The sequence below is a fragment of the Alligator mississippiensis genome, chromosome 2 (assembly GCF_030867095.1).
Source record: "Alligator mississippiensis isolate rAllMis1 chromosome 2, rAllMis1, whole genome shotgun sequence".
NCBI lineage: Eukaryota > Metazoa > Chordata > Crocodylia > Alligatoridae > Alligator > Alligator mississippiensis.
Genome location: NC_081825.1, coordinates 171,007,413 through 171,034,345, shown reverse-complemented (window position 1 = coordinate 171,034,345; position 26,933 = coordinate 171,007,413). Strand labels below are relative to the sequence as shown.

Genomic DNA, 26,933 nt, shown 5'->3' with positions numbered 1-26,933 from the left:
CTTATAAAACAGGAAAAATGCTTATAAAACAGGAGAAAACAAAACAAAAACCCAGTAAACAATATCATAGCCTAGCTTTGTTTGCTAAATGCCTGTCCAAATAGGAAAGTCTTACTGCACTCCCAAAAGATGTCCAGGCTTGAGTTCTGATGGGCCTACCTGGCTGGGGTCACCTGACCCTATCTGGCTGCAGTCACCTGACCCACCTGGCTGGGGTCACCTGACCCCAGATGTCTTTCCTGCTCATGCATGGGGCTGGATCTGATGATCCTTCAGGGTCCCTTCCAGCCCTATGATTCAGTGATTCAGGAAATTCCAGACCTGAGGGTTGACTACTCAGAACGACCTCCCACACGTTTTTGCCAAGCTGACTTGGCTCATTTATGGTATTTTACAGGTTTCTATGCTCACAATAACTCATATACTGAGGCCCATGTATAGTGTAGAAGAATCAGCGTAACTTAAACACAGAGAGGACAAGAGCAAGGCCCAGTGGGATAGGTCCTGCAGGAGGAATGTACTGAGATTATAAAATGTGATGGGGGGCTGGGATTGTCTTGACAAAGTGGTGACATCCTGTGTCTTTCAAAGCAGATGATAGTGTAAGAGTGATGTTATAACTGTGATGGTCCAGAAATTTCTTCTGTTGGAAGGCTGTCATCAGGTATTTTTGGCATCACGTTTGGGTCTGTTACATAGCTGTCAAATATTTCTCCAAGTTAGTGTTTCTTAGTTTAGTAGCATAAGTGAGTAGCTCCTGTTTAAATTGATCCCTTTTGGAGGGTAGGTGAAGAAGATAGTTTCTCAGTTTTTCTGAAGTTCTCCTGCATAATTGTGTTGCATATATAGAGTTCTGTGTGTTAGCTAGAGGCTTGTAGATGATGAGTCCCCTTGGGAAGGAAAAGAAGCCAAAACAGTTGATAAATTGACAAGCAACTGGCATTTCCTAGCTTCCAAAGGGTTGCCTTTGCAATGTGAATATATATATTTTCAATGTAGATGTGTGTGTGGTGTGTGCATGCCTGCAATAGAGTATTATATTGACTTACTGCAGTGATTCTCAACCAGGGTTTGCCATATCTTTTGAAGGGCGTCTTGAGGTGTGAGAAGGTAAGTGAGATGTAAGGAGATAAGCAGATAAACTAAGCAGATAAGTACAGGCTCAAGCTTGTCCCTGCCTGGACTGATCCTCCATCCTCACATCCAGGCCCATCTGCAAGGAAGTAAGCACTGTTACCTGTAAATTAGTTTTTGAAATTTGGGTGCCACTTAATTCACAAAAGATAGAGAGGAGTTCCTCGAGTCCAGTGAGGGGTGCCTTGAGTTCAAACAGTTGAGAATCACTGACTTACTGTCTCAAAAGATGCAGGAATTGTACCAATTAACAGTGTGAGGCTTGTGCTGTCTCAATGTAAGGGGTTGAAAACTAACATGCATTTCAAAAGTACTTTCAGTAAAGTAGTGAGTAAAGACAGGATAGACAATACCTACCTTTCTTGCCTGGAAGAGCCTCCAGTGTGTAGAAAGCATAAAACAGAATTGATCAACTTGCTGCTTATAAATGATTTCAGAACTGACTGTTAAAAAAAGCTGCTGCTTCTTCATATGGGAGTTTCTAATGATGTTTATGGACAATTATTTATTCACAAATGCTTCTGTGCACATGCTTTTATGTCATGTGAAAATTGTAAAGAATCACAGAAAGAAAGTTAGATTTTCCTCTAACACTGTACAAGGAACTTTATTAGAACAATGAAAAGATAATTATGTTGAGATGTTCTCTCTCATTTCTCACTGTAGAGCTTGGGTTAGACCCTTCCCTAACACCAACCTCTTAATTTTCTGGTACACATTTAAAGAAACAGAATATATATTATCAGATCTTCCCTTACTCTTTCTGAATAAACTGTTTTAACTAGAAATCAACTTAAATAACAAAGCATAGGTCAAAAAATGAGCAACACCACCCCTCATCCATTTTAAAGTATTGAGGAAGGTTTTATCTCCTAGCACATTTTAATTACTAATTCCCAAAGGTGTTCAGTAGATTTTTGATTCTCCCTGAAGGATGACCTTTCATTAATGTTGTGACATGCATATAATTGATGCTAGGATTATATAACAATTCAGATGCCCCTGGAACTCTGCAGGGTAGGCCCTTGCTGCTCTTATATTTTTAGATAGCATCTAACACATTGCTGACATTATGAAAATATATGTACTTGAAAGAAAATATTAGTATCTTTAATTTATTGAAAATAAGCAAATGGTTTGTTTTGTCTCTTATAGGCATCTATGCAATTTGCAGAATGCCAGTGCATAATCCAGTGTCAGGAACAAGAAGCAATGCGCTTCAAGCTGCAGCATGCTTTGGATGTAAAAGTAAGTTCTCTAGTGTAAATATGAGCAGTGAAATAATATGCTTTTGCTGATGATTCTAATATCAACACTACCCTTATTTCTTTCCAAAATATTCACAAAGAACCATGTTCTGGTATCATTAATCAGGTTGTGTAGCACATCACTCTGCAAGTGGAGCCAAGAATTTCGCTCTTTTGCAAAGTACTATTCATTGGGATTAAGGACATCAGAGTCTGACTTACAATTAATTAAAATTGTAATACCAATAAGGATGTTTTGGCAGTATGAATCTATGACCAGTTCCAAAGCTTTTGGATTCTCTGTCACTCCAAAATTTTTCTGGCAGATTCAGTTAAATTAAGATTTAAGATTTTTATTGGACTAAGGATGAAAATAAATAACACAATCAGAACAATAACTTTGCACTAAGAGGTTGACATTATACTGGTAATTAATTTCACATTGATCCACATTCTTAATTGTCAATGAGTAGCAAAATTTTATATTGATAACACACAGCTGCACTGTAGAAGCTGGGAAATCCCTAAGGCTGATATATCAGCAATTCAGAAGTTATTTTTTATGAAGGTCTTCTTTGCAAGATGTCAAGGAGCAATGAGAGAAAAGGGGTGCAGACCCCTTTCCTGGGACCAGGACCATGGCGGGAGAACCCCGGGCCCCAGGGGAACATGTCCAGGAGCCCCATTATGAAAAACGACTTACTGGCTGCAGGAATGGTGGCAGAGAGCTGGCAGCTGGAAGGAGAACCGCTTGCACACTTCGTCAGCCCTTATTCTGTGCAGCTGGGGTCAGCACGGGGCAGTGATGTCAGCCAGCAGCACCAGCTGGGAAATTTAAAAGCTGGCTGCTGGGGAGAAGCAAGAAAGCACCAGCTGGGAGGCAGCTAGGAGCTCCCAGTTAGCACAGCCAGCACCAACTCCAGCCAGGGTCCCAGGACGGAGTGCCGAAGAGGAGTCTGCTCTTTGACGGAGCAGCACCCGATGTTGGATCCAGAGGGGATGCCAAGGGAATAACCCTCGATGTACAAGCAGGGACAAGTGAGTTGGGAGGGGAGCGTGTTACCTCTCCGTCTGTTTTCAGTTTGTTTGGATTTTGTTGTAAATTTATGTTGCTCCTGAGGCTGGAGCACAGGCCCATAGATTATGTCTGGGGCTGAGGGACTGGGGCCCTCAGGGGCCCTGGGCTGAGGTGCAAAAAGCCTACCGGCCTGGCTGGGTCAGCAGGAACACGGCTACAGAGAGGGAGAGTGACCTTCTGGGTCCATTAAGGACACTGCAGGCCAAATCCGGCCAAAGGAACTCATGTCCAGTAGACAGCCCACAACTAGAATTGCAGGCAGGATGAAAATACATTGTGAGGCCAAATTGGGGTTACATCACAAGGGTCGGCATCCGAGAGATTCAGACCATCTACCACATGGCCAAGTCCATCACGTTGGCGCATGGAAGGGGTGTAGAGGAGGTGGAGCCCCAAGGACATCTGCTGACAGTGCCTCCAAGCAAGTCCCTACTAAAGGGGAACCTCCTGCACTAGAACGGAAGACCAAGACATAGCGGGCAAGTATTGGGGGCTTCCCTTGGGAGGTGAAGTATGGCTGATGCAGGTGCCCGGCGAAGATCCCAACCGAGGCAGGACCACCCAAGCCTGAGCCACTTGGGAGCGCCTACTTGAGTCTAGACAGGCACACAAGAACTTTGAGAAAAGTAAAAAAATTAATGTCACTTGGAAAAAAAATTCTCTGCTGAAGGGAAAACCAGACTTGCTAGAAAATTAGTGCAACTTTGTTTTATGAAGTCTCCTAGGAATCTCTGTTAGTAGTGAATGAATACAGAACATAAAATATTCAAAAACATTAAAGTATTGAGTGGAAAACTGATTGCTGATGGTGTATTCAGTATAACAAAAATAGTATAACAAAAATATTCAAAAACAGTAATGATGATATTTTCTAGTATTCAACTGTAGCCTCACAGGCTTTTTTGTAGACAATATATTACTTATTATAATTTATTCATAGGAGTCTGCATTATGGACCAGAAAAGATTTGCAAAATTGACTAAGGATTTTGGGTGTTTCCATTTTTTGGTTTCCGTCTTGAGCTTATGAAGGGATCTAGCATTCAAAAGTTGAGAGTTTTCAAGGGGTCAGACCTTGTTAGAGTGCCTTAAAGTTTGTTGCTCAGATATTGCAACAATTTAATGTAAAGCAGGGACGGGCAAGTATTTCGGGCAGGGGGCCACTTACTGAGTTTTGGCAAGCCATCAAGGGCCGCATAACAGGCTGTCAGGGGCAGCTAAATATTAATTTTCTAAATTTTTTAGGGGCCCTGCAGGCTGGATAGAATGGCATTTTGCCCACCCCTGATGTAAAGTCATTAGTCAGTTTTGAAAATCTTGACTCTGGCCCCTACTGTATTAGACACTAAAAACAAGTCTCAAAAAGAGGGTACCAAAGGCCTTACAGTCTATACAGTTTCTTCTGGTTATGCATGACTAATTTTTTTAATGCAGGAACTCCAAGGCCCGGGTTATGCATCCAGTTCTACTTTGGGAAAACAGTGCCATATATTACCACTGACCCATCCTCACTCTAGTAATGTTTCATCTTCCCAAGCCTTTAGCAGCTTCATAACCCTTGTGAGTATCTGCTTCAGACTGTGAAGTCATACTGGGGATGTAGAGCTGTTCTGAAGTTCAGAAATGTGTGATTTCTAGCTGGGGATTTTTGAAAGAACTTTCTTACCTAAAAGAATTGAGTAATTTCTGTAATCTTTCTTATTTCAAGAACATAACAGTTTTCTTTTTCTTTCGCTAATCCCATCCTAAAAATAGTTGGACAATAAAAGCTATATAGATTTTTAAGTGAATTGCCTTACTTCTTAGCATTAATAACATTTTAAAATATTAAAACAGAAAAAACAAATGTAAATACATTTTGCTTTTCACCTTGTATTTGGAATTCACTCATTATAGACTAGTGGTTCAGGCACCAACTCAGATGTGGGAGGTCCAGAGTCAAAGCCCTGCTCCCAGGAGAGGCATAGCCGGGCAGTTTTGTGCCCTGGGCAGAAGCAGTGCATGGGGTAATAGCTGAGCTGACAGTAGTGGCAGCTGCTATTTTTTGCACCCCCTCCACGTGGACTCCCAGGGCTGGTGTCCCACTTATCCCTTTTAGTTATGATACTGGCTCTGAGGCATATGTAGTTATTTATAGGGAGTGGAACAGCTTAATACAAGAGACTCTTAAAGTTCAACCACAAAGCAGTGAGCAGCCTAGTGATTATGGCACTCTGGTGGGCAGCAGGCTGTGCGAAATCTTAATAGGTTATACAGGTGGCCTTAATTCTGGCATTGTTGCTTGACTTTGTTTTTTTAATAATGTACTTTTAGGATATTTTAATGTAGAATATTCCTGTAAGCCATATTATATATAACAGAAGGGTTTAAGCCGGGGCTGATCAACTTCCAGCTCATGGGCCAAGTGCAGCCTGCAGAGCCTTGGAATCCAGCCTACAGGGCTCTCCAAAGGTCAGGACATTTGGCAGCAGGGGAGCAGTGGCAGTACTGCTATCTCTCCCTGCTGCCAAAATCCTAAATCCCACAGGGCAGGTAGGAACTGAGCCACACTCTTACCCCTGCCTGGCCAAACTAACACCCCTTTCCCTCCACACAATTGGGTTGGGGTCAGGCTGCACACCCTATGATGTGGTCCTGCCCTACTCACCACAGGGCAGGACCACACCCTGCCTCACTCCTGCCCGGGGCAGCTAGTTCAGGTCCAGCTCATGTCCCCTTCTCCCCAGCCCCTCATAGGGCTGGGCCACACCCCCTTCCTTCCACCGGGTCTGGTTGGGGCTGGGGCATGCCCCCTTCCTCTCACAGGATTGGGCCATGCCCCCTCTCCCCACAGGGATGGATTGGGGCTGGGTCAAGCCCCCTTCCCCTGAACAGCTGGAACAGGGCTGGGCTGTTTCCCTCTGCATGGCCAGATAGGGCCCTGCAATACCTGCCTCAGGTGTCAGATTGGGTCCATTGAAGGATCCTGTCCACAGAGGATCAGTCACTGCCCATCTGGCCTGCCAGCCAGAAGGTTGAGCACCACTGGTTTTTCTTTCAATTTTTTTGGAAGAGGAGCACTTTATCATCAGGTAGAGAGTATAAGCACATGTACAATTTATTTGAAAATTATCAAGTTATAGTCAAACCTCCACATACTTTCCACTAAAATTATTTTTTTTAAACTCATTTTTTCTAAACTATAACTAATGGGAGAGAAGAAATGTCTGTTTCTGAATGTGTATATATAAAATCTGAAAAGTAAAATGCCATTTTTCATATTTATTTTGTAAATTAACATTTTTAATCCAGATGCCGCACAAACCAGGCATTTTGAAGGAGGATCCACTGAGAGATTTAAAGCGGCTTCTTGAAGAATTAAGATGTACAATTGATGAGATTCCCTCTGTGGTTCTCAGTAAGAATGACCTTGACGATGGGAGTGAATTACCTTTAGGAACAATGAGAAACACAATGTAAGAAGAGGGTAAATTACTCTGGATTTATGTAGCCTCCTGTAACTGAAATCTTGAATTCCACTTTCATGCTTTTAACTGTTTTATCTGAGTTATTTGTGTTGAACTAGAAATCTGTCAGTGCTATCAGCATCTAAACCTTCTGAGAGCCTCAGCAGTCATAGGAAATAAAAAGTTTTTCAGAGAACTGGGGAATCAACAATGCTGATTTGCCAGCGTCTGCTCTACAATGATCGCCTGTGTTCTAATTTATTCATGCAGTGAGATAAACCATTGTTTTCTTTTTTGTGGCTGTTAGTCTGACTGTAAGTTCAATAAGTGGTTTTCAACATCTAGCAAAAGAAGCAGCAGATCCAAGACCTTTTGTGAGGAACACTTTCAATGAAATAATATTTCCACTCTTTCCTTTCTTTAATGTGAGAGACTTTTCCCCATTAAGCTGAGAGTTGGATTGGAGAAACCTAAGGTTAATTATGTTTCAGCAAACAAGGACATCACCCAATCCTAATGATAATGGGAATCTTCATATTATTAACTGTGATACATTTTTCCATACAGAGATGGTGCAAGTCGAGCATGTGCTTCTACATGTAGCCTGCGACCAAATGCTCATAGTAGGTGAGAAATGACTTCATTTGACTGTGAAGGGCCCAGACTTTTAAAAATTGTGTAGGAATCAGTCTGGTGAATACAAAAAAACCCCAGAGGGATTATCATTTGGGAAACAATGAGCAGTATTGCTGGTTAGTGAGGAGGTATAAAGAAGATGAAAAAACAACCTGGTGTTGTGCCCTGATGACTAGCTGTTCCATTCAAGACACTGAGGTACATTAGTGAAACACAGAACTCTGAACTTTATTGATCAAGTCTGTGCTGCTTTTGTATACATGCAGCATTGAATACATTTCCAAAACCCTGGTGCAGCATGCTCTGGACAAAATGCTAAGCCTGGGAAGCACTTTGAAAGGCAAACCTGCCTTAGAGTGAGAGACAAAAGAAATTCAATCTATTTATTTTATTCAAGAATGCCTTAAGAAGTGGCTTAGTCATAGCCTCTCAGAACCTTAATGGAAAGGAGATTTCTGATAGTAGAGAAGTCTTCAGTTTAGCTAACAAAAGATTTAAAAGATACAATGGCTGAAAGCTAAAGCTGGACAGATTCATATGAGAAATTGCAATTTTCGCAATGACGGTAATTAACAACTGGAACAAGCTACTTGTTGTAGATGTGGTAGATTCTCCATCACTCAGTCTTTACTTCAAGTCTGGACATCAAAAGATATGCTCTAAAAGAAGTAAAATAAGAAGGTATGGGCTTCATATAGGAATCACTTGTTGAAGTTCTATAGCCTGTGTTATGTATGTGATCATATTTGATCATTGTAATTATCCCTCCTTGGCTTAAAATCTATGGGCACCCATACACATGCTTGATGCCTACTCTAATGCATTCTAATTAGAATGCACCAGAGCAGACCCAATTAATCAAGGCTGCTGGACTGTGATAATAAGCCCAATCCAGCAACCTTAGCATCTCATGTATTCAGGATCCCTGCATTTCAAAACAGCAACGGGGATGCTTTAATTAAAGCTTATCTTTAGTTAAAGCACCCTCGCCGCCATTTTGAAGCGTGCAATGCTGAATATGTGAGACACTGCAGGTGCTATAATTAGAGCGGCTCCCAAGAGCCACTCTAATTAAAGACACCCCCCCCCCCCCCCCCAAAATCCTGGAGCACATGTAAAGATGTCCTATGTTCACAAAGCAGCTGTTGCAAAAGGCTGGACACTCTAAAATTAGGTAAAAGCAACAATCAAGTAGACATTAATAATGACATTAGCCCAAAGTATCTTGTAAAGTACTGGGAATCCCCACTACAGATCAGGCATGTCCAATGTGTTCGTTAGCAGATGTGTCAGATGAATAAAAGTGACTTTCAACATATTTCATAGATTTCATAGACATTAGGGCTGGAAGGGACCTCATAGGATTATTGGTTCCAGCCCCCTACCCAAGGGGCAGGAAGCCAGCTAGGGTCAAAGGATCCCAGCAAGATAAACATCCAAATGTTTCTTAAAAGTGTTCAGAGTAGGTGCTTGCACCACCTCTGGGGGGAGTCTGTTCCAGGCCTTGGGGGCTCGGACAGTAAAGAAGTTTTTCTTTATGTCCAGCCTAAAATGGTCTTGCAGAAGTTTATGACTGTTGGACCTTGTCATCCCTTGAGGTGCTCTGGTGAACAGGCATTCCCCCAGATCCTGATGCACACCCCTGATGAACTTATAGGCTGCCACCAAGTCACCCTTAAGCCTGCGCTTCTCCAGGCTGAAGAGTCCCATAGTTTGCAGCCTCTCTTCATAAGGCTTGTTCTTTTGCCCTCTGATTATGTGTGTGACTCTCCTCTAGACTCTTTCAAGGTTCTCCATGTCCTTCCTAAATTATGGAGCCCAGAATTGGATGCAGTATCCAGCTGTGGCCTCACCAAGGCCAAGTACAGTGGGAGAATGACATCCTAGGTCTTGCTTGAGATGCATCGGTAGATGCAAGCCAGAGTCTTGTTCACTTTGCCAGCTGTACTATCACATTGGTGGCTCATGTTCATCTTGTGGTCAATCATGACCCCCAAGGCTGTTTTGGTCATGGTGCTAGCAAGTGTAGCACTGCCAAATCTGTAAGTATGATGTGGGTTTTTTTTCTCCCCAAGATGGAACACCTTGCATTTCTCCATATTGAATGCCATCAGGTTTTCATCCACCCACCTTGCAAGCCTATCAAGGTTGTCCTGGATCACCAGACTATCCTCAAGTGTGGAGTCTCTTCCCTAAAGTTTGGTGTCATCAGCGAACTTAGCCAGTCCACTTCTGACTCCAGTGTCCAGATTGTTTATGAAGACATTAAAGAGTACAGGTCCAAGAACAGAGCCTTGGGGGGCACCACTAGTCACTGAGTGCCATGATGATTCAGTTCCATCAACCACCACTCTCTGGGTCCAACCTTGGAGCCAGTTCCCCAGCCATTGGACTGTGGGGTAGTTGAGGCTGCAGTTGCCCAATTTTTCCATGAGGTCATCACAGGACACCAGGTCAAAGGCTTTTTAAAAGTCCATAGATATGATATCGACCTCTTCCCTTTTGTTCAGGTGATATGTCACCTGGTCGTAGAAGGAAATGAGGTTGGTCAGGCAAGAGCTACTCACAACAAACCCATCCTGGCTTCCTTCAGAATGTTGCCTTCTGTAAGCCTGTCAAGAATGGTTTCTTTGATTATTTTTTTCCAAAATCTTCCCAGGGATTGAAGTTAAACTGACTGGCCTATAGTTTCCCAGGTCGTCTTTTCTCCCTTTCTTGAAGATGGGCAACACATTGGCCCTCTTTCAATCTTCAGGTTACTTTGCCTGAGTGCCACAAGTACTTGAATATCCTTGCCAGTGGCTGTGCTATGATGTCTGCCAGTTCCTTTAGCACTCTTGGGTGCAGTCTATCCAGACCAGCTGATCTGTGGGGGTCCAGCCTTTCAAGATGCTTCCTCACTCTGGTTATCCCGCATCATGTTCGGCAGGGTGGTCCCTTTGGGCTGGTGGAAAAACCTACGCAAAGTAATCATTAAGCAGATTGGCTTTTTCCTGGGTGTCGGTAGTCAGCTGCCCCAGCTGCATTTAGCAGGGGTCCAATGTTGCCCTTGTTTTTCTTTTGACTCCTCACATATCTGAACAAGGACTTTTTATTGTCCTTGATTTGTGTAGCCAGTTGGAGTTCAGTTGCAGCCTTAGCTTTCCTAGTTTGCTCCCTGCAGGTGCAGAATACTCCTCCTTAGTGGCGTTTCCTGTCTTCCATCTTTTATAAGCCTCTCTTTTTAGATGAGTTCCCTGTTGAGCCAAGGGGGTTGTTGAACCCTTTTACTACTTTTCCTACAGGTTGGGATAGACTCCCCTTGTGCTTCTAGGATCGCTTCCTTATGGAGCAACCACTCATCAATCATGAACTCCCCTCCCTGTGAAATCATGGCCTCTCAGGGCCTCAAGAACAAGCCTCCTGAGCTTATGAAAGTCAGCTTTCCTAAAGTCAAGGACTACTGCATTGCTGGCTGACTTGCCAGCTTTGCGATGGATAGTGAAAGTGATGAACTTGTGGTTACTGTCACCTAGCTTCCCTTCGATTCTTAGGTTGCTGATGAGATAGATCATCCCCTTTGGCCAGTACCAGGTCCAGCAGCACCTTACCTTTTGTTGGCTTATAAACTTATGACAGGTAGAGTTTATCCATGCATGCAAGGAGCTTTGAGACCGATTGGATTTGACTGAGTGCTCATCCCATGAGCTGTGTGGGTAGTCGAAGTCTCCCATGACAACCATGCACTGAGAGCATGCAGCCTTGGCCAGTTCCCTGGTGAATTCTTGGCCAAGCTTTTGTTCCTGATTTGGTGGTCTGTAGTAGACTCCTACCATTGTATCCCCTTCACCATGTTTCCCTGATATTCTAACCCAAAGGGTCTCCAATTGTCCTCCTTGGATGCCAATATCAGCTTGTAGGGATGTGTAGCTCTCCTTCACATAGAGAACTACACCCCTACCCCTTTTTTCAGCATACCCTCTCCTGTACAGGGTATAGCCATTTATACCTGTAGTCCAGTCATAAGAGGAGTCCAGCTAGGTCTCTGTTATCCCTATGAGATTGTAGTCATTTTTGTTTAGCAGAAGGACCAGTTTCTCCTGTTTATTCCCCAAACTCCTAGCATTAGTGTACAGGCAAGTAAGTATGCCGCTTGAGGCCCTAGGCTTCCTTGAACTCATGGGGAAGCTCTGTTCCTGGGTTGAGGTAGGAGTGGGTTTCCTTGAACATCCTAACCTGCTGATTTTGCGGTTGATGCTTGGTGAACTCACTCTGGTGGTTGTCTACCCATCCCCTGGCGAGCTTAGTTTAAAGCCCAGTTGAGCAGGTCAGCCATTCTGGCTGAGAAGAGCTTTTTCCCCAGTGGAGTGAGGTGGAGGCCATCTCTTCCCATGTGGTGAAGTTATTAAGATCGGAAGAACAAGGGGCTCCATGTTCTAGCACCACATATACAGAAATCCCTGCCAGTTAACTGTAAGAGGAAGGAGGAAGTGCTAAGGATACCCTGTCTACATTTACAGTATACTTCATCTGATGAATTTGTATAACATTTTAACACTTTTCTGGCAAGATCTGTACTGTTACAAGCTACTGCAGACCTTCCACTCTGTTTAAAAACCAAATTAATTATCCTGTGAAAACTAGCAGTCCAAAAGTTCCTAATTCTGTGTGTGAGTTTACGTATGGTATGTCTTTCCATACAGAGAGATTGCAGTTCGAGATTCAGGCCCTGAAGACAGTCTGGAGCAGAATACTTTCAGTCGGTGAGAAGTGGTTTCACTTGACTAAATTTCTTAATTCTGCACATATCTCTTTGAGAGTCACTTTATATAACGTAAAAGAATTGGTTATCTTATATGATTCCTGATCTTAATGTTGTATTATACACTAAACACTTAAAATATATGTCTTAAGAACAGCATAATAAACCTGATTGGTCAAATTATTCCTGTTGTGTACCCTGTACAGGTCCCATTAAATTCAGTAGTATTACAACAGGACAGAGTTAGGTCCATTAAAGCAAATGTGTGGCATTATAGGAAAACTGTCATGTTATTTAAACTATTTTGTTATAGTAGACAGGTAGCTTTTATATTCCATGTCCTTCCATAACCTCACAATAAGCTAAAGTTCTGATTTTCAGACGTACCTATTTTCTTGCATATAACACACCTGTATATAATACACATTTTGATTTTGAAACGGAGCCTGAAGGAAAAAAAAAGATCTTCAATTGAGGTAAATGAGGGACAGCACCTAGGGATCTAAGTCTGCTCCTGAGCTTGATGCTCATTTGTTGGGTCCAATTTTATGAGCCAATTCCGGGACTGTGTGCTGGGCCTGGGGCCACCTACTGGGTCTGGGGCCACCCACTCACTCTAGACACATTTGCCAGGTCCAACCCCACAAACGTCCCCAGAGCCAGTGTCTGACTTGACATATGGTTGGGTAGGGAGGTTCCCCACAAATTTGGAATTTTGGTGTCAGGGAACCTCCCAGAGCTGCAGCAATTAATGCTGCCACCACTCTCCTTCCACCACCTCACCAAATTTCTAGACTGGTGGGGTTCCTTTTTCCTTATACATTGTGAGCACCCCAATTTTCCCCAACTAGTTTGGAGGTGGGGGTGGGGGAGGAGGTGTGGGTTGTATGCAAGAAAATATGGTAATGCGTACTTAGAAATTCCTTTCGGTTCAGTGGAGTACTGCATTTTCGAAAATCAGGCCACTAATGCATTAGCAGCCAGAAGGAGAAACCCAACAAATTGAGAGAACGATTAAACATGAAACAATTTCTAGAAATCTCTTTAGGTCCAGATTCTGATACCCTTCTGGATATAGGGTACCATTTTATTCTGCACGTGAACATTTTGCTTTCAAAGGGTACCCTTTGCAGAGTAAGATATTTCTCAACATGGGTTAGGTTATTGGAATCCTTCCTAAATTAGAGAAAAAACAAGGCAGGAAATTTTCTTCCAAATAAAACAATTTATAACTAAATCAAATAATAGGGTTTACTGATGCTGTTTTCCAACGACTAATTGACAGGCACATAATAATTTCCAGCATACAGGTTTCCCTCAATTTATGCGGTACATGCATTCTTGGAGAACGCCGCCTAAATCAAATTTGCATGAAGCAGGAATAACTTTATAACGTGAGAAATAGGGATAGCTTCCCCTGTTGACTTCTCCCGGTGCCAGCTGGGGTGAATGTAAATAAGCAGAGCCCCAGGTGATGCAGGGCACGACGCTCACCTCAGCCCCAGCTGCAGTGGCCCTGGGAGCTGCCAGCACCAGCTGGCAGCAGCCACTGGGCTGCATCGTGCCTTGAACCCCCTGGGGCTCTGCCTGTCCCCACTTACCCCAGCTCCTGCTGCAGCTGTCCCGGGAGCGGCCAGTGCCAGCTCCCTAGGCTGCTGGGCTGTACCATATCTTAGTGTAGGCAGCTGGTGCCGGCAGTTCCCAGGGCCGCTGCAGCCGAGGCTGGGGTGGAGACAGGCAGAGTGCGGGAAAGAGCCTGGAGCCCCTGAGCCTGCAGCCACTGCCAGCCCCAGCTTGCTCTCATCCGGCTGCAGGCGGCTGCCCGACCCTGCTGCAGACCTGGGAGCAGTGGACACAGCCTACTTGCAGCTGCTGGGCTCTGCTTTGTGGTGGGGTTCGGGGCTCCACTTCCCCTGGGGCATCATGCCCCGGGGGGTTTGGGGCATGGCGCAAACCAGCAGCTGCAAGCAGGCAGCATCCACTGCTCCCAGGGCTGCGGGGGGCAGCCGCCTGCAGCCAGAAAAGAGCAGGCTGGGACCGGCCCAAGTCTGCAGCAGCCACTGGCCCAAATCTGCTGTGCCCGCCAGCCCCAGCCTAGTCTTGTTTGACTGCAGGCGGCTGCCCACCCCTACTGCAACCCTGGGAGCGGAGGATGCTGCCTGCTTGCAGCTCCTGGGCTGCACCCTGCCCCAAGCCCCCCGGGGCTTTGCTTCCCCCGGGGCACTGTGCCCCGAACCCCCCAGTGCAGCAGAGCCCAGCAGCTGCAAGCAGGTGGTGCGCACTGCTGCCGGAGCTGCAGCAGGGGTGGGCAGCTGCCTGCAGCCAGATAAGAGCAGGCTGGGCCTGGTGGCAGCTGCAGGCTCAGGGGCTCCAGGCTCTTCCCAGTGCTCTGCTTGTCACCACCCCAGCCCCGACTGCAGTGGCCCTGGGAGCTGCCGTCACCAGCTGCCTGCACTAGGGCATGGTGCAGCCCAGTGGCTATAGGGAGCTGGCATCAGCCACTCCTGGGACAGCTGCAGCAGGAGCTGGGGTAAGTGGGGACAGGCAGAGGCCCAGGGGGTTTGAGGCACAGTGCAGCCCAGTGGCTGCTGGCAGCTGGTGCTGGCAGCTCCTAGGGCCGCTGCAGCCAGGGCTGGGGTGAGTGCCGCACCCTGCACCACCCGGGACTTTGCTTGTCCTCATTCACCCCAGCTGGCCATAGGAGCAGCCAACAGGAACCTTTCCCTGTTTCTTACATTACTGTATAAAGTAGGTTCGCTTTATGTCAATTCGATTTATGTGGCGTTCTCCAGGCCTATGCCGATCGCATATTTGCAAATGTACCTCGCTTATAACGAATATTGGGTACAAAAGGATCATCACATAAGAGCGAATTTGCATAAATCAAATCCGCATAAATCGAGGGAAACCTGTATAGGCTTTTGTGTGCGTGTGATTTCCATATATCATTTGCAAAATGTACCTCTTTGTGGACCCTCATTGGCTTTGGCAGAATTCTTCCCGGATTCAAAGGTCAGTCTGCCTGAAACACCTTACAAGACCAGCACCTTAGCTTTTACTCCATTTTATTTAGACAAAACTCTCTCTGGGAATAAGGCCAAATAAAAACCAGAGTGAGGACATCAGAGTTTGGTCTATTGATAACCCTATACATAGGGGTTTGCTGGGTGTATTTCTAACTATTCCATTCAATTTCCTTCTGTTGCATGGGATGAATGTGATTATATATGTTGTTACTTCCTTATGAGAACATAATAAATGCAGCATCCCAAGTAATAAATAACAAGGCCTATGCAGAAATTATTAGTCACCCTTAGTAGACTAGTGGACTGTGAGGGTCCTTTTCAGTCATTTCAGAAATTCACATTAAGTTCACTGGGCATTGAATCAGGCCCCACAAAGAAACCTGTGCTACAAAGGTAACGGCACACATTCAACTGTAAGGTATAAGTCATCACTAAAGACTCAAACATTCTGATTTATTGAAGGTATGTAAGGACCTATAGTCAAGCTGTTCAATGAATGAGGTGAAAAAAAAACTTATCTCCCAGCAATCAAAGCATCCCCTCCTTTCCAGCTAGCATCCTTCTCTATTAGGCAGTGCTTTCTCACACATGCCCTCTATATTGCTCTGATAGAAATGAGAGCATGGCCTCAGTGGACCACACTACAATGCCCCCCTTCAATGGACATTCCCCTGCAGAGACTGGCCTGCACCCAGGAGGGAATCTAGGCCATTAGCTTTTACATTGCACCAAAAGTTGCATGGAACTTAAATGCATGTGCACAGCAAGGCTAGGATGGTGCTTTCATTCCTCCAAATACGGACTTCTGGATTTCACCTACACTGTTTTCCTTCAGCATGTGTGTGAACTTTCTGGACTGCAGGCTAACTGCTTGTTTTTTCATTGTGTGGACAAGCTGCTGTTTCCAAACCTCTGTGTGACACTTGCACAACATTCTTGCCATTATTTTGCTTGCAGGGATCCTTTAACTTTACATACTGCAGATCTGGAGGACCAAGCTGCTACCCTGTCTTTTGCACCTACTGGTGAGTTTTCTTTGGCTGTGCTAAACAATGGATGTTCTGTGTAGGGATGGAACCGATACACTACAGAATTGTACAGAGAAAATGCAGGCCACAACACAAGAAGGAATTATATTTTCATAGGTCACTTTTACAGATGCCCTTTAACAAGAATTATTTACTAAACCTCTAGAGTACTTAGTAGATGTGTGCTTCAGTACATGCACTTTATTATCAGTGAGTATCTTCCATCTGGTAAAATAAATTCCCTTGGTTATTTATTTATGACAGTTGTCTTATATACTAACCATGGCCAACATTTTCAAACTTGATTGCTTAAAGTTAAACTTCCAATTCCATATTCAGTTACCTAAATATGTGACCTAATTTTCATTGCAGCCACTGCTGACTTCCTTTGGAAAACTGCTTACTCAGAACTTCTGAATGTTGGGTCACTTATATTTAGAAACCTAAATAAAAAAAAACAAATAGAGATCTAATTTGGGCAATGAAAGTTGCAGTTGAGTTTTCTCCTAACTGGATTTCCCACACATTTTCCACTGAACAGATTTTGCCATGATCATTACCTGGAGTGTCTGATATATTTATTTTCCCTAAGTGCTCACATTTGCATGTTTGCATCTCCTATGTGAGGGACTATGGAAGGAATTTACTATGTCTGTCAGTTTCTTTAGCTCTTGAATGCTTAAGGAAATCTCTTGGTCTGCTATAAACAGCTTGAATTTCTACCAAGTCCATTACAGCACCCTGGCACATGCCCAAACCACAGTAAAGTTGCAAGAAGTTGTTATAGCAGAAATGGGAAAGTTGTTAGAGATCTTCTAAAGCCTTCAAAAGGCAGGGGCAGATCCAGAGGGGGGTTGCAATGGTGTGCTGCACCCCCCTTTTTGATTGCATTGCTTCACAGTAATCTCTGGAGACTTTTTAAAGTCCCTAAAGCAGGAGTAGGCAATTATTTCAGCTGGAGGGCTGCTTAAGGAGCTTTGGTGAGCTGTCCAGGGCTGCAAGGGTAACCCTGCCCTGTGGCTGCCACCTTGAGACTGGAAGTCCCACCTCCTAACCCCTGACTTGTGCCACTGGACATCCCTCCCCTTTCCTCCAGAAGTACTCCTTTTGGCAAGGGGGTCTGCCATCTTGGAACTGGAAAAAAACAAATTATATACTAAAAATCAAGCATCTACAATAACACATTTTAATATTTTTGTCCTGATTTGTATGCGTTTGCATACTGTACATAGAGGTGATTGCATAATACCTCAAAATGAAGTCTTCTTAGATTTCATAGATTTTTAGGGTCGGAAGGGACCTTAGTAGATCAAGTCCAACCCCCTGCCCTGAGCAGGAAAGAGTGCCGGGGTCAGATGACCCCAGCTAGGTGCTTGTCTAGTCTCCTCTTAAAGACCTCCAAGGTAGGGGAGAGCACCACCTCCCTTGGAAGCCCATTCCAGATTTTGGCAACCCTCACCATAAATAAATTTTTCCTAATGTCTAATTTAAATCTGCTCTCCATCAGTTTATGGCCATTGTTCCTAGTAACCCCCAGGGGTGCCCTGGTAAACAGAGTGTCCCCTACTCCTTGCTGCTTTCTCCCCCCCCCCACCCCTCATGAATTTGAAGATGGCTACAAGATCCCCTCTCAGCCTTCTTTTGGAGGGGCTAAGGAGATTCAGATCCCTCAATCTCTCCTCATAAGATCTTACCTGTAGGCCAATAACCATATGGGTAGCCCTCCTCTGGACCCTCTCAAGGTTATATATATCCCTCTTGAAGTGCAGTGCCCAGAACTGGATGCAATACTCCCGTTGCAGTCTTACCAATGTCACATAAAGGGGATGTATCACTTCCCTAGACCTGCTTGTGATGCACCTTCCAATGCATGAAAGAGTGTGGTTGGCTTTACTTATCACTTCGTCACATTGACAACTCATGTTCATTTTGGAGTCGACCATGACTGTGAGATCTCTTTTTGCTGCTATGCTGCTTAGAAAGTCACTGCCTGTAGGTGTGCTGGTGATTCTCTCTCCTTAGATGCAACACTTTACACTTATCCTTGTTAAACTGCATCCTATTCTGTTCTGCCCACATTCTCAAACTGTCCAAATCCACCTGAATCCACTCCCTGCCCTCCAGTGTGTTTACTTTGCCCCATAATTTGGTGTCACCTGCAAATTTGGACAGAGTGCTTTCCATGCCCTCATCCAAGTCGCTGATGAAGATATTGAACAGCACTGGTCCAAGGACCGAACTCCGGGGAACTCCACTGCCCACATTTTTCCAGGTCGAAAACAACCCGTCCCCCACCATGCTCTGTGCGCCCCATAAGTCAATTCTTCACCCACCTGACCATGTAGTAATCTACATCACAACCGCTTAATTTATTTATAAGAATGAGTTGTGACACTGTATCAAAGGCCTTTTAAAAATCCAAGTGGATGACATCTACCTCAACTCCTGCATCTAAGCATTTTGTGACCTGGTCATAAAAATAAACAAGGTTAGTCAGGCAGGCTCTACCTGCTATGAAGCCACGCTGGTTGCCCTTCAGCATTATTTTTCCTACTGGACTTCCACAAATGTGATCCTTAATAATTTTTTCAAAGGTTTTCCCAAGGATAGAGGTGAGACTAACTCGTCTTCCTTTCTTCCCTTCTTGAAAATAGGGGCCACATTGGCCCTTTTCCACTCCTGTGGACTGCAGGTCCTCTGGACCAATCTTACTCTTGTATATTGTGGGGGGTGAGTATAGAGGGGTATGGGTAGGTGGGTATAGAGTTTGTGGGGGACTGTGGGTGTGTGTGAATGTGGGAAGATATGGTTATGTGTTTGGATGTGTATGTCGGGTTTGTGGGGGTGGGTATGGGTGAATATGGGATTTGTGGGGGCTGTGGGTGTATGGCAGGGGTTGTGGGGTGTGCAAGGGGGTGTGGGTGCGTGTGTATGGTAGAGCATGGGGGGTGTGCGGGTGCGTGTGTATGTATGGTAGGCTGGGGTGTGTGTAGGTGGGTGCATGTGTATGGTAGAGTGTACGTGTGGGAACCTTCCCCTACAAACACCCCCCCATCACATATGCCCCTCCCCCCCTCCGATTTCAGACAGCCCCTGCCACCAGCAGCAGCAGGCCCTCAGGGTGCTCATGGGTGCACACCCCCCAGCGGTGTGGTCCCAGTGAGCCCCAGGACTGCATGTGGCCGGGCCACAGGCTCCATCACATAGGGCTTGCATGCCCAAGCCATATGCTACTGGGGAAGTGTCACATGTTGAAGCCGGCAGTCCAGGTCATGGGGCTCAACTGGGGCGTTAGGGAGAGGGGCGGAGCCAGCTTGATTCCATAGCATGGAGCTCCCCGCTGTTCCCCATGACCTGCATGTGGCTGTGAGTGGGGCTGAGTCACCTGCTCCACCGCATGGGGCTGCCCCCCTTCCCTCCCTTTCCCCCCGCAGCTGTGCGGCTCAGGCAGAAAACCCAGGAACTGCATGTGAGCCTTGTACGATAGAGTGTGGTGGACCCCCACGCCCCTGCGAGTCTGGACTCTTCACTCCTGTTGCCCTGCCTTGGCTCCCTGCTGGCCCTGGCCCCGGGGCACCAGCATGGGCCTTGCCCTTCTGCCCAGCTGGTGCTGCTGCCCACCACCGCTGCCACCACTCCCCCACCCACCACCTTTCCCCTGCTGCTACCCTACCTTCCTGCCCGTCGCCACTCCTTGTCCCCACCCACCACTACTTCCTACCTGTCCACTGCTATTGCATCCCTTGCCCTGCCCGCCACCGCCGCCGCTCCTACCTGTAGGGCTGAGGTCAGGGCCATCCCATGGGCGAGGGTGGGAACACAGTGTGTGCTGCCCCTGCAGGAGTGAGCAGGGCTTGGCCCCATGGGAGCACAGCAGGGGCAGCCTGAGGCCAGGCTGGATATAGTGAACTAGTAGGCACCTGCCTGTGGGCCAGATTAAATTACTTGGTGGGCCAGATCCAGCCTGTGAGCCGTATTTTGCCTGCCCCTGCCCAAAAGCCTGTAAAAATCCTCCCTTCCTGCTTAAAGGCAGGCTCCTGCTCCATCCCTTCCTCTACTTCCTTGCCTGACTTTCCATGGTGTTCTGGGAGCAAAGAAGTATCGGAACCATTTCTGCCCGCTGCGCAGGGATGGCTGTGAGCAGGGGGCGGTGACAACAGCAGTAGGGAAGGGTGGGGGTTCCCTCCCCCCGATGCCATGACTGGGAAGAGTTAGGTGGTGGGGAGGGAACTACTCTCCTGCCAAGCTGTTGCTGCTGTCCACTTGCCAGCTGAGCCCAGCCACATCTCAGCCCAGGAGCTTCCATGCTCTGAGCAGCAGAAAAAGCAGTAGCTGCAGGTAGTTGGGGAAGAGGAGGGGATGGGCTCTACCTCTGAGCAGGAAGATGAAGGGAGGGGGGATTTTCACCTGCTTTAGGGACTTAAAGTTGGCCTGCACTAGTAGGGCTGGAGTAGGCTGGGATCAGAGGATGCAGTGCAGGTTGCTGCTCTCACATCCCTCCAGAAATCTTGGATCCACCCCTGGCCATACCTACAAAATCTATTAAATACCATCAGATCTAAACTGAATTTTTAGTTAGGTGTAAATGTATTGTTCAGGACCAAAAAAAAAAATGCATCTCTTCTGGTTTGAAAATTTTATGGGTATAGAACGGACTCTGGACTTTAAGAATCCAGCAACAGCATGACATTATTACAAGTCACATTTGCAGTACTTTAGCACTGAACAGTGTTAGGGAAGATACTTTTAGATCAGAGCCAACTGAGTCAATTCAGCCAATACCTCTGTAGCATAATCACTGAAATTTATTAAGAATAAACACACCTTATTAGTATTTATTCCCATTGACTTATTCTGTTTACTACATGCTGCTATCCAAATATGGTTCTCTCTATTCCTTACAATCCTCTTACTGCTAAAAAAAAATACAGTAAACAGTGCCTTACATATAAATCTATCATATTAAATGGGGGAAATGGCAGCCAGGCGGCAGACACTAGGGTTGTGCGAAGCTTCGATCCCCGCTTCGAATCCCTGATTTGATTCGGCCCGATTTGGTGGCTGAATCTCTGAATCCAAATCGAATCAGAGGACTGTTTAATTGAATCGGAACCCTCTGAATCAATTCACAAAGATTCGGTGATTCGGACAGACACACAACTTTAAAAGTTTTTTCTACATACCTCAATGTAGCAGGCAGCTTGTGAATGCTGCTATGCTGTGGGACGCATGGGGTGTCCTACAGGAGCGTGGGAGGCTTCACAGCGCACATGGCAGCAGACCTGGAAGTGGACCAGAAGCACTTCCAGTCCACTTCTGGGTCCGCCAGAGAGCACGCAAGGGGGCCCCTGCACCCCCCTGGCTCGGCAACTGGTGTTTCCTGGGTCTGGGGGGCACCCGGGGTCCCCCCGTGGCCAACCACTGAGCCAGGGGGCTGTGGGGGGCCCCCAGAGCGCTCCCTGGTGGACCCGGAAGTGAACCGGAAGTACTTCCGGGTTCGCTGCCAAGCACTTGGGGGACCCCCTCCTACGCTCCTGTGGGATGCTCCATGCACCCCAGCATCACAGTACTCATGAGCTGTGCTGGTACCTCGAGGTATGTAGAAAAAGCATTTAAAGCTGTGTCTATGGCCAAATCGCTGATTCTCCAAATCAGCATCGAATTTTCAGATTTGGATTTGGCTGAATCAAATCAGGGATAGTGATCCAAATCAACAAATTGAATCATTGTCTCCGATTTGGGCCAAATCCAAATCGAATAGGGCCCACTTTGCACACCCCTAGCAGACAAAACACATTCATTTCGGTCTTTTAAAGATTTAGGTGGCACTTGTGCAGATGCAAACACTAATGTATACAAGTAGCTGGGAGGTAGGGTAAAGGGAGAACTGAGCTGTTAACAACCATGGAGCTGGTAATTGCTTAGAAACAGGCATTTGCTCTGAGGGTAAAAGAAATGAGTAGACAGCAGAAGAAGGTTTGGCCTACTCTTGTAGGGAAAAGATCTAAGTCATTGCCATTGCTACATAATAATCCATATAGTGGTGTTTAGTTTGACTTAAAAGACTTGCCAGGCCATTCTTTTGGACAGGGAGGGGGTGCTGCAGAGTTGGCTACTAAATGGAATTGAGAGGGATCTGGGAAGAGAACAGGGCTGAGAAGAGAAATTATTACATAACAAAACAAGCATTAAAGGTTGGGGTGGGGGGGACAGCTTCCATGCATCTAGTCATTGTGCTGTTTTTGACAATTTCTCAGCAAGTCCATCCATCCTTGCAGTTACTGCTCACTATCGATCTTCCCCAAAGAAGTTATCCCAGGAGGAGAGATACAAAGATAGGTCTCCAGTGCACTCGCTGTTAACTGCTCCGCTAGATGACCTGAAGGCTGTTCCTGGTACCTCCACAGACCACAAACCATCTGTGAGGGGGACTAGCTCACTAGAAGCTGCAGGTGCTGCCACAGTCACCCAGAAAAGTAAGTGTGGCCCCATTTCCAGTCAAGGTGAAAGATATTTCTCCCCCTCATCATTACGGTGGCAAATTGCAAACTGTAGGCTGAATTAATCCTAGCTGTAACTGTAGAAAACACTGGAGTTGTATCAAAATTCACTAATGTGAATATAGCTTACGAGAAGGGCATTTTTATTCAGTAGTAACTTTATTTTCTTTTTTTTTTTTTTAAACAGTTAACTACTTTAATCCTGTCTTTTTGCTAAAACAAAGCACTTTTCTTTTAACAGGTGTATCCTTCAGTCCCAGTTCTTGTAAGTGCTATTCTACAATTCAAATTTATTCAGAAGTATTTGTGACGAATTTCAGAGTTCTGTTTTAGGGGTTTCAAACTTACCCACTCTACTGAGATTCTTCCTTTTTTCCTGATTTTCTCAGAAGACAAGCATTTCCACCTTTAGGAAGGGCAGTATTATAACCATTCCTATTAAAAGAAAAATGTCTCCTTCTAACAGAGGGGTGGAAACACTTCCTTGTAGCCTCCTTATGCCATATAACATGAAAGGCTTTAGATAAGCAAGCAATATTGTACATATTCTGGAGTGAAGCACAGTATGCAGCAATTAATACAATTAGCACTGTAATATAATTGAGGATTGACAGCGAAGGCAAATACCATGTCCCACTGAAACTGCAGAGAAACTGTTACAAGGACTTTAATATTGAAAGTAAACACTGGGCGTGTATACACGTTCATTTAAATGCACTGTAATTACACCCGCATTAATGAACTCCAGGGCAGAGTGTGTCCTTGCTGCCAAGTATTCAGAAAGTCCTTTTGGGGAATCTGAAGGTCTTATGTGATGAGGAGATCCCACAGGCTTCATCTCTGCCTGGGTTTTTATAGGTGAATCTGCACCTTCTTCTCCTCCTTTTGTGCCTGAAGTATAGTATACTTTTTACATCCTTTACATATTATGTACCCTGCCCCTCGACTTGCATGCATTCAGTGTCTCCGTTTCTTTTCAGATATTCCAGTCTCTCACTGCAAGTTCTACTTTGAAATATAAATGTAATTCCTTGCTTTCTTTGGTCATACCAGCCCAAGCAGTCTGGATCCCTTCCCTGCTCCCTTAGGTCTGTCTCCAGCCCAGACTTGTGATGATTGTGCCAGGTCTTTGCCAACAGGGAGCAGGGTTAGGCCAAAGCCAAGTTCTGAAAAAGAGTTCTGAAACCTTATTTACCTGAATCCAAGATGATTCTGAATTCAAAGTGACCCCCCAATAATGAGATTCTACACATGAAAAAATGTATGAATTACAATTAGCCATATATAGAATCTCATTATTAATGGATCATCTTAAATTATCCGCCACCTTGCTGCAGCAGGACAAGCAGTGACAGGGGGGCAGGCAGATCCTTGACTCTTGTCTCCCATACCTTGCCCCCTGCTACCTGCCTCACCTCACCTTCCCTTCCCTAGTGCTTGCACACCCTGGAGCATGCTTATCCAATGGGGCCTGACCCCAAGCACCTACTTCCCATGCCTGTGCCCTGTGGTGCCTGTTCCCCTCTGTAGTGCCTTCATCCCCTGGCACCTGCCCCTTTCCTGCCTCTCCTCTAACCTGTCCCCCTAGTGCCTACCCCCACAACTGCCTCTGACCCCCGGCTGCCTGCCCCCTGCCACCACCTCTGCCCACTCACCTCCCATTGCCATCTTTCTTCCAGCTCTGACCTGACTCTGGCCCTACTCCAGCCCAGCCATGTAGCAGTGGCAGCTCCAGCCACAGCCTCAGCTGGTTGCTGCATGGCTGATTTTGGGCCACAGCAGCCATATGCTCTGTGCCATAGGCCAGAGCCAGACCGGGAGGTAGAGCTGTAGCCAGAGGGTAAGTGGTGGCGGGGTGGGGCAGGACAGGCAGAGGAGCAAAGGTGGTGGCAGAAGGGGTTGGCAGGCAGGCAGAGACTGGAAGGGGGTGGGTGAGACAGTGGGGAGCAAGAAGTGGCTGCAGCTCTGACTCTGGGTCAGGGCCAGAGTCAGTCGCAGCAGCTACTTCCTTCCCCACTTGTACTTGAATCCAAGACCAGAAGCTGTCCCTTCAATGTTAAGTGAGGAAAAAAACCTCATCTTGGATTTGAGTAAATAAAGTACATGTTAAAGTGATTTTAAACTAAAATTAGGTGGCAAGAGAGACTATCCAACAGGGGCCAGGGGAAAGGGAGACAGGGTTAATTTGAAGTCATTATTAGCATAAAAATTCTGGAGACTAGACCCACCATTATTAAGCCAGAGCACAATTTTCCAGGAGCTGGATGCTGCAGTCCTTACCCAAGCAAAACGCATATAAAAATAGGCTGTCATGTTCCAGGGGAAAATGGAGGCCCCAAAAGGGAAAAATTACTCAAAAAGTCTAGTTCCATGAAAGGTTTCTCTTCCCGTGAGGCACAGAACAGTTTTTGCAGCGTTCCTTCATGAGAGCCAAACAATTCTCATCCTTCCTCAACTGGGGTAATGCAGACAGTTCTGTCTGGAAAGGAGAAACTCAGAGGGGCTCCATTTGGTATCATTAAAAATGAAGCACTTTTGATTTCTCCTTTTGGAAAGAGGGAGTACTCACAATAAGCTAGAATCAGAAAAAAACTTTCATCCAGGCCTGGAAACTTTGGGACAAAGAAGGCTTTTTCATGTACCTCTTTGAAGGAGATTTAACACCTCTCCGATCCAATGATCAGGATACATACATTCCTTTAAAGTCCCATTGATACCAATAATAATTTTGCCAAACTAAGGACTGAGCAAAAAGATATCAAGATAGAATGGCCTTTACAAGGCCATACAAGAGATGGGTCTCCTGCTGCCTAGCATGTATTAAATCAGTTTGAAGACAACAGGTAGCTCAAACATGGAGCCCTAGTTTCAGCAGTTGTATTTAAAGCCTTGTCAGTTGCTTTTTCCATGTGCCCACCGCATATTTGAAAAGAGTAAACTTTTTTTTTTAAACACAAACATACCAGCCTCCTACCAGTGAGTTAGACTGTCTGTACTGCTTTATTAATCTAGCAAAAAGATCCTAAAATAAACAGAGCCATTAAAGAAAAATAGAGAGACTACCCTTTCAAATAACATATACCACCTTATAATATTTTGTCTCCTTTTATTCTGTTTAATTCCTTCTAGGAGCCCAACAATACTATTTCTTTTTAGAGCACATCTGCATTGCAGACTGCAGTGTAGAGTAGACATACTGAAAAGTGGTGTGGTGGAAGGGGAGAGGGGAGGGAAGAGGTGTGGTGGGGCCGATCAATGGCCCCCACAGTGAGGGAAGGAGCGGGGTTGGGGTTGGGGCTGGGGGGGTGCTGCCCAGCCGGGATGGGGCAGATGTAGGACAGAGCCGTGGCTCATCCAGGGAGCGCAGGGAGGGGGGATAGCTCCCACTGCTGCTCACTGCTAATCCGGCAGCTCCTGCTGCTGGTCCTGTTACACAAATTGCCAATTGCTCAAATTATAAGTGAGACTTTATAAAGGGGGATAAGGCAAGGTGCCATGTTTATTGATTACATGAGTTAGACATAGAGGTTCAGGCACACCATTCATACAAAACACACACAAATCATCATACACATCATTACACACAGGCATACACATACACAAAACAACCATTTCATCCACACATGCGCCAGATCTAGTTACCAGCAATAGTTGTTCAATATTAGTCCAGGGTGGCCAACCTGGGCTTATTGAGTAGATGATGATGATTTGAAGATAGCAGATTTGAAGATAACAGCTGGAGCAGGGTGAACAGATGCATCAGTGCTCCAGTGAAACAGCAGTAGAGAAAGAGACTCACCTGACTTGGCATTTTCAGTGTTCTTATAGGGATCGGCATTCTTTGTTTCAGTGCTTTGGGTTTTTCCATACCCAGCTTCCATTTTTGTGGTTGTTCTTCTTTTGTTTTCAGCTTATCTTAGCCTTGGAGTGTTTTTGTTGCTCGTCTGGCAGAATTTCTTCTTCTGTTATCTCCTTTGTGCCTTTGAGCTTCAAAGGGATTCTTCAGCCGTTTGTTAGTTAGTTAGTGGTTGGTAACTTACATCTGGCGCCTTGTTGCTTACATAAACAGTTGAATCTTTTTCTCCCGTTTCTATGCCA

General features: G+C 45.6%; 1 protein-coding gene and 1 long non-coding RNA gene across 17 annotated transcripts in view; one reads left to right on the top strand and one right to left on the bottom strand.

The window, feature by feature from the left end:
* Positions 1-26,933, top strand: part of CCDC158 (coiled-coil domain containing 158) — a 116,480-nt gene that overhangs the window by 85,544 nt on the left and 4,003 nt on the right. For 14 of the 16 annotated variants that reach the window (XM_019498739.2, XM_059722405.1, XM_059722406.1 and 11 more), the window contains 8 exons: positions 2,290-2,382; positions 4,893-5,018; positions 6,750-6,913; positions 7,472-7,531; positions 12,223-12,282; positions 16,265-16,332; positions 22,593-22,811; positions 23,077-23,100. In XM_019498739.2, coding sequence (XP_019354284.1) covers positions 2,290-2,382; positions 4,893-5,018; positions 6,750-6,913; positions 7,472-7,531; positions 12,223-12,282; positions 16,265-16,332; positions 22,593-22,811; positions 23,077-23,100 — 814 coding nt within the window. The remainder of the gene's footprint in view (positions 1-2,289; positions 2,383-4,892; positions 5,019-6,749; positions 6,914-7,471; positions 7,532-12,222; positions 12,283-16,264; positions 16,333-22,592; positions 22,812-23,076; positions 23,101-26,933) is intronic. The other 2 variants (XM_014607398.3, XM_019498747.2) reach the window with 2 other exon arrangements.
* Positions 6,707-16,873, bottom strand: LOC132248650 (uncharacterized). Its single transcript, XR_009459969.1, has 2 exons — positions 16,679-16,873; positions 6,707-6,888 (listed from the first exon to the last, which is right to left on the bottom strand). It is a non-coding gene; the product is annotated as an uncharacterized LOC132248650 (long non-coding RNA).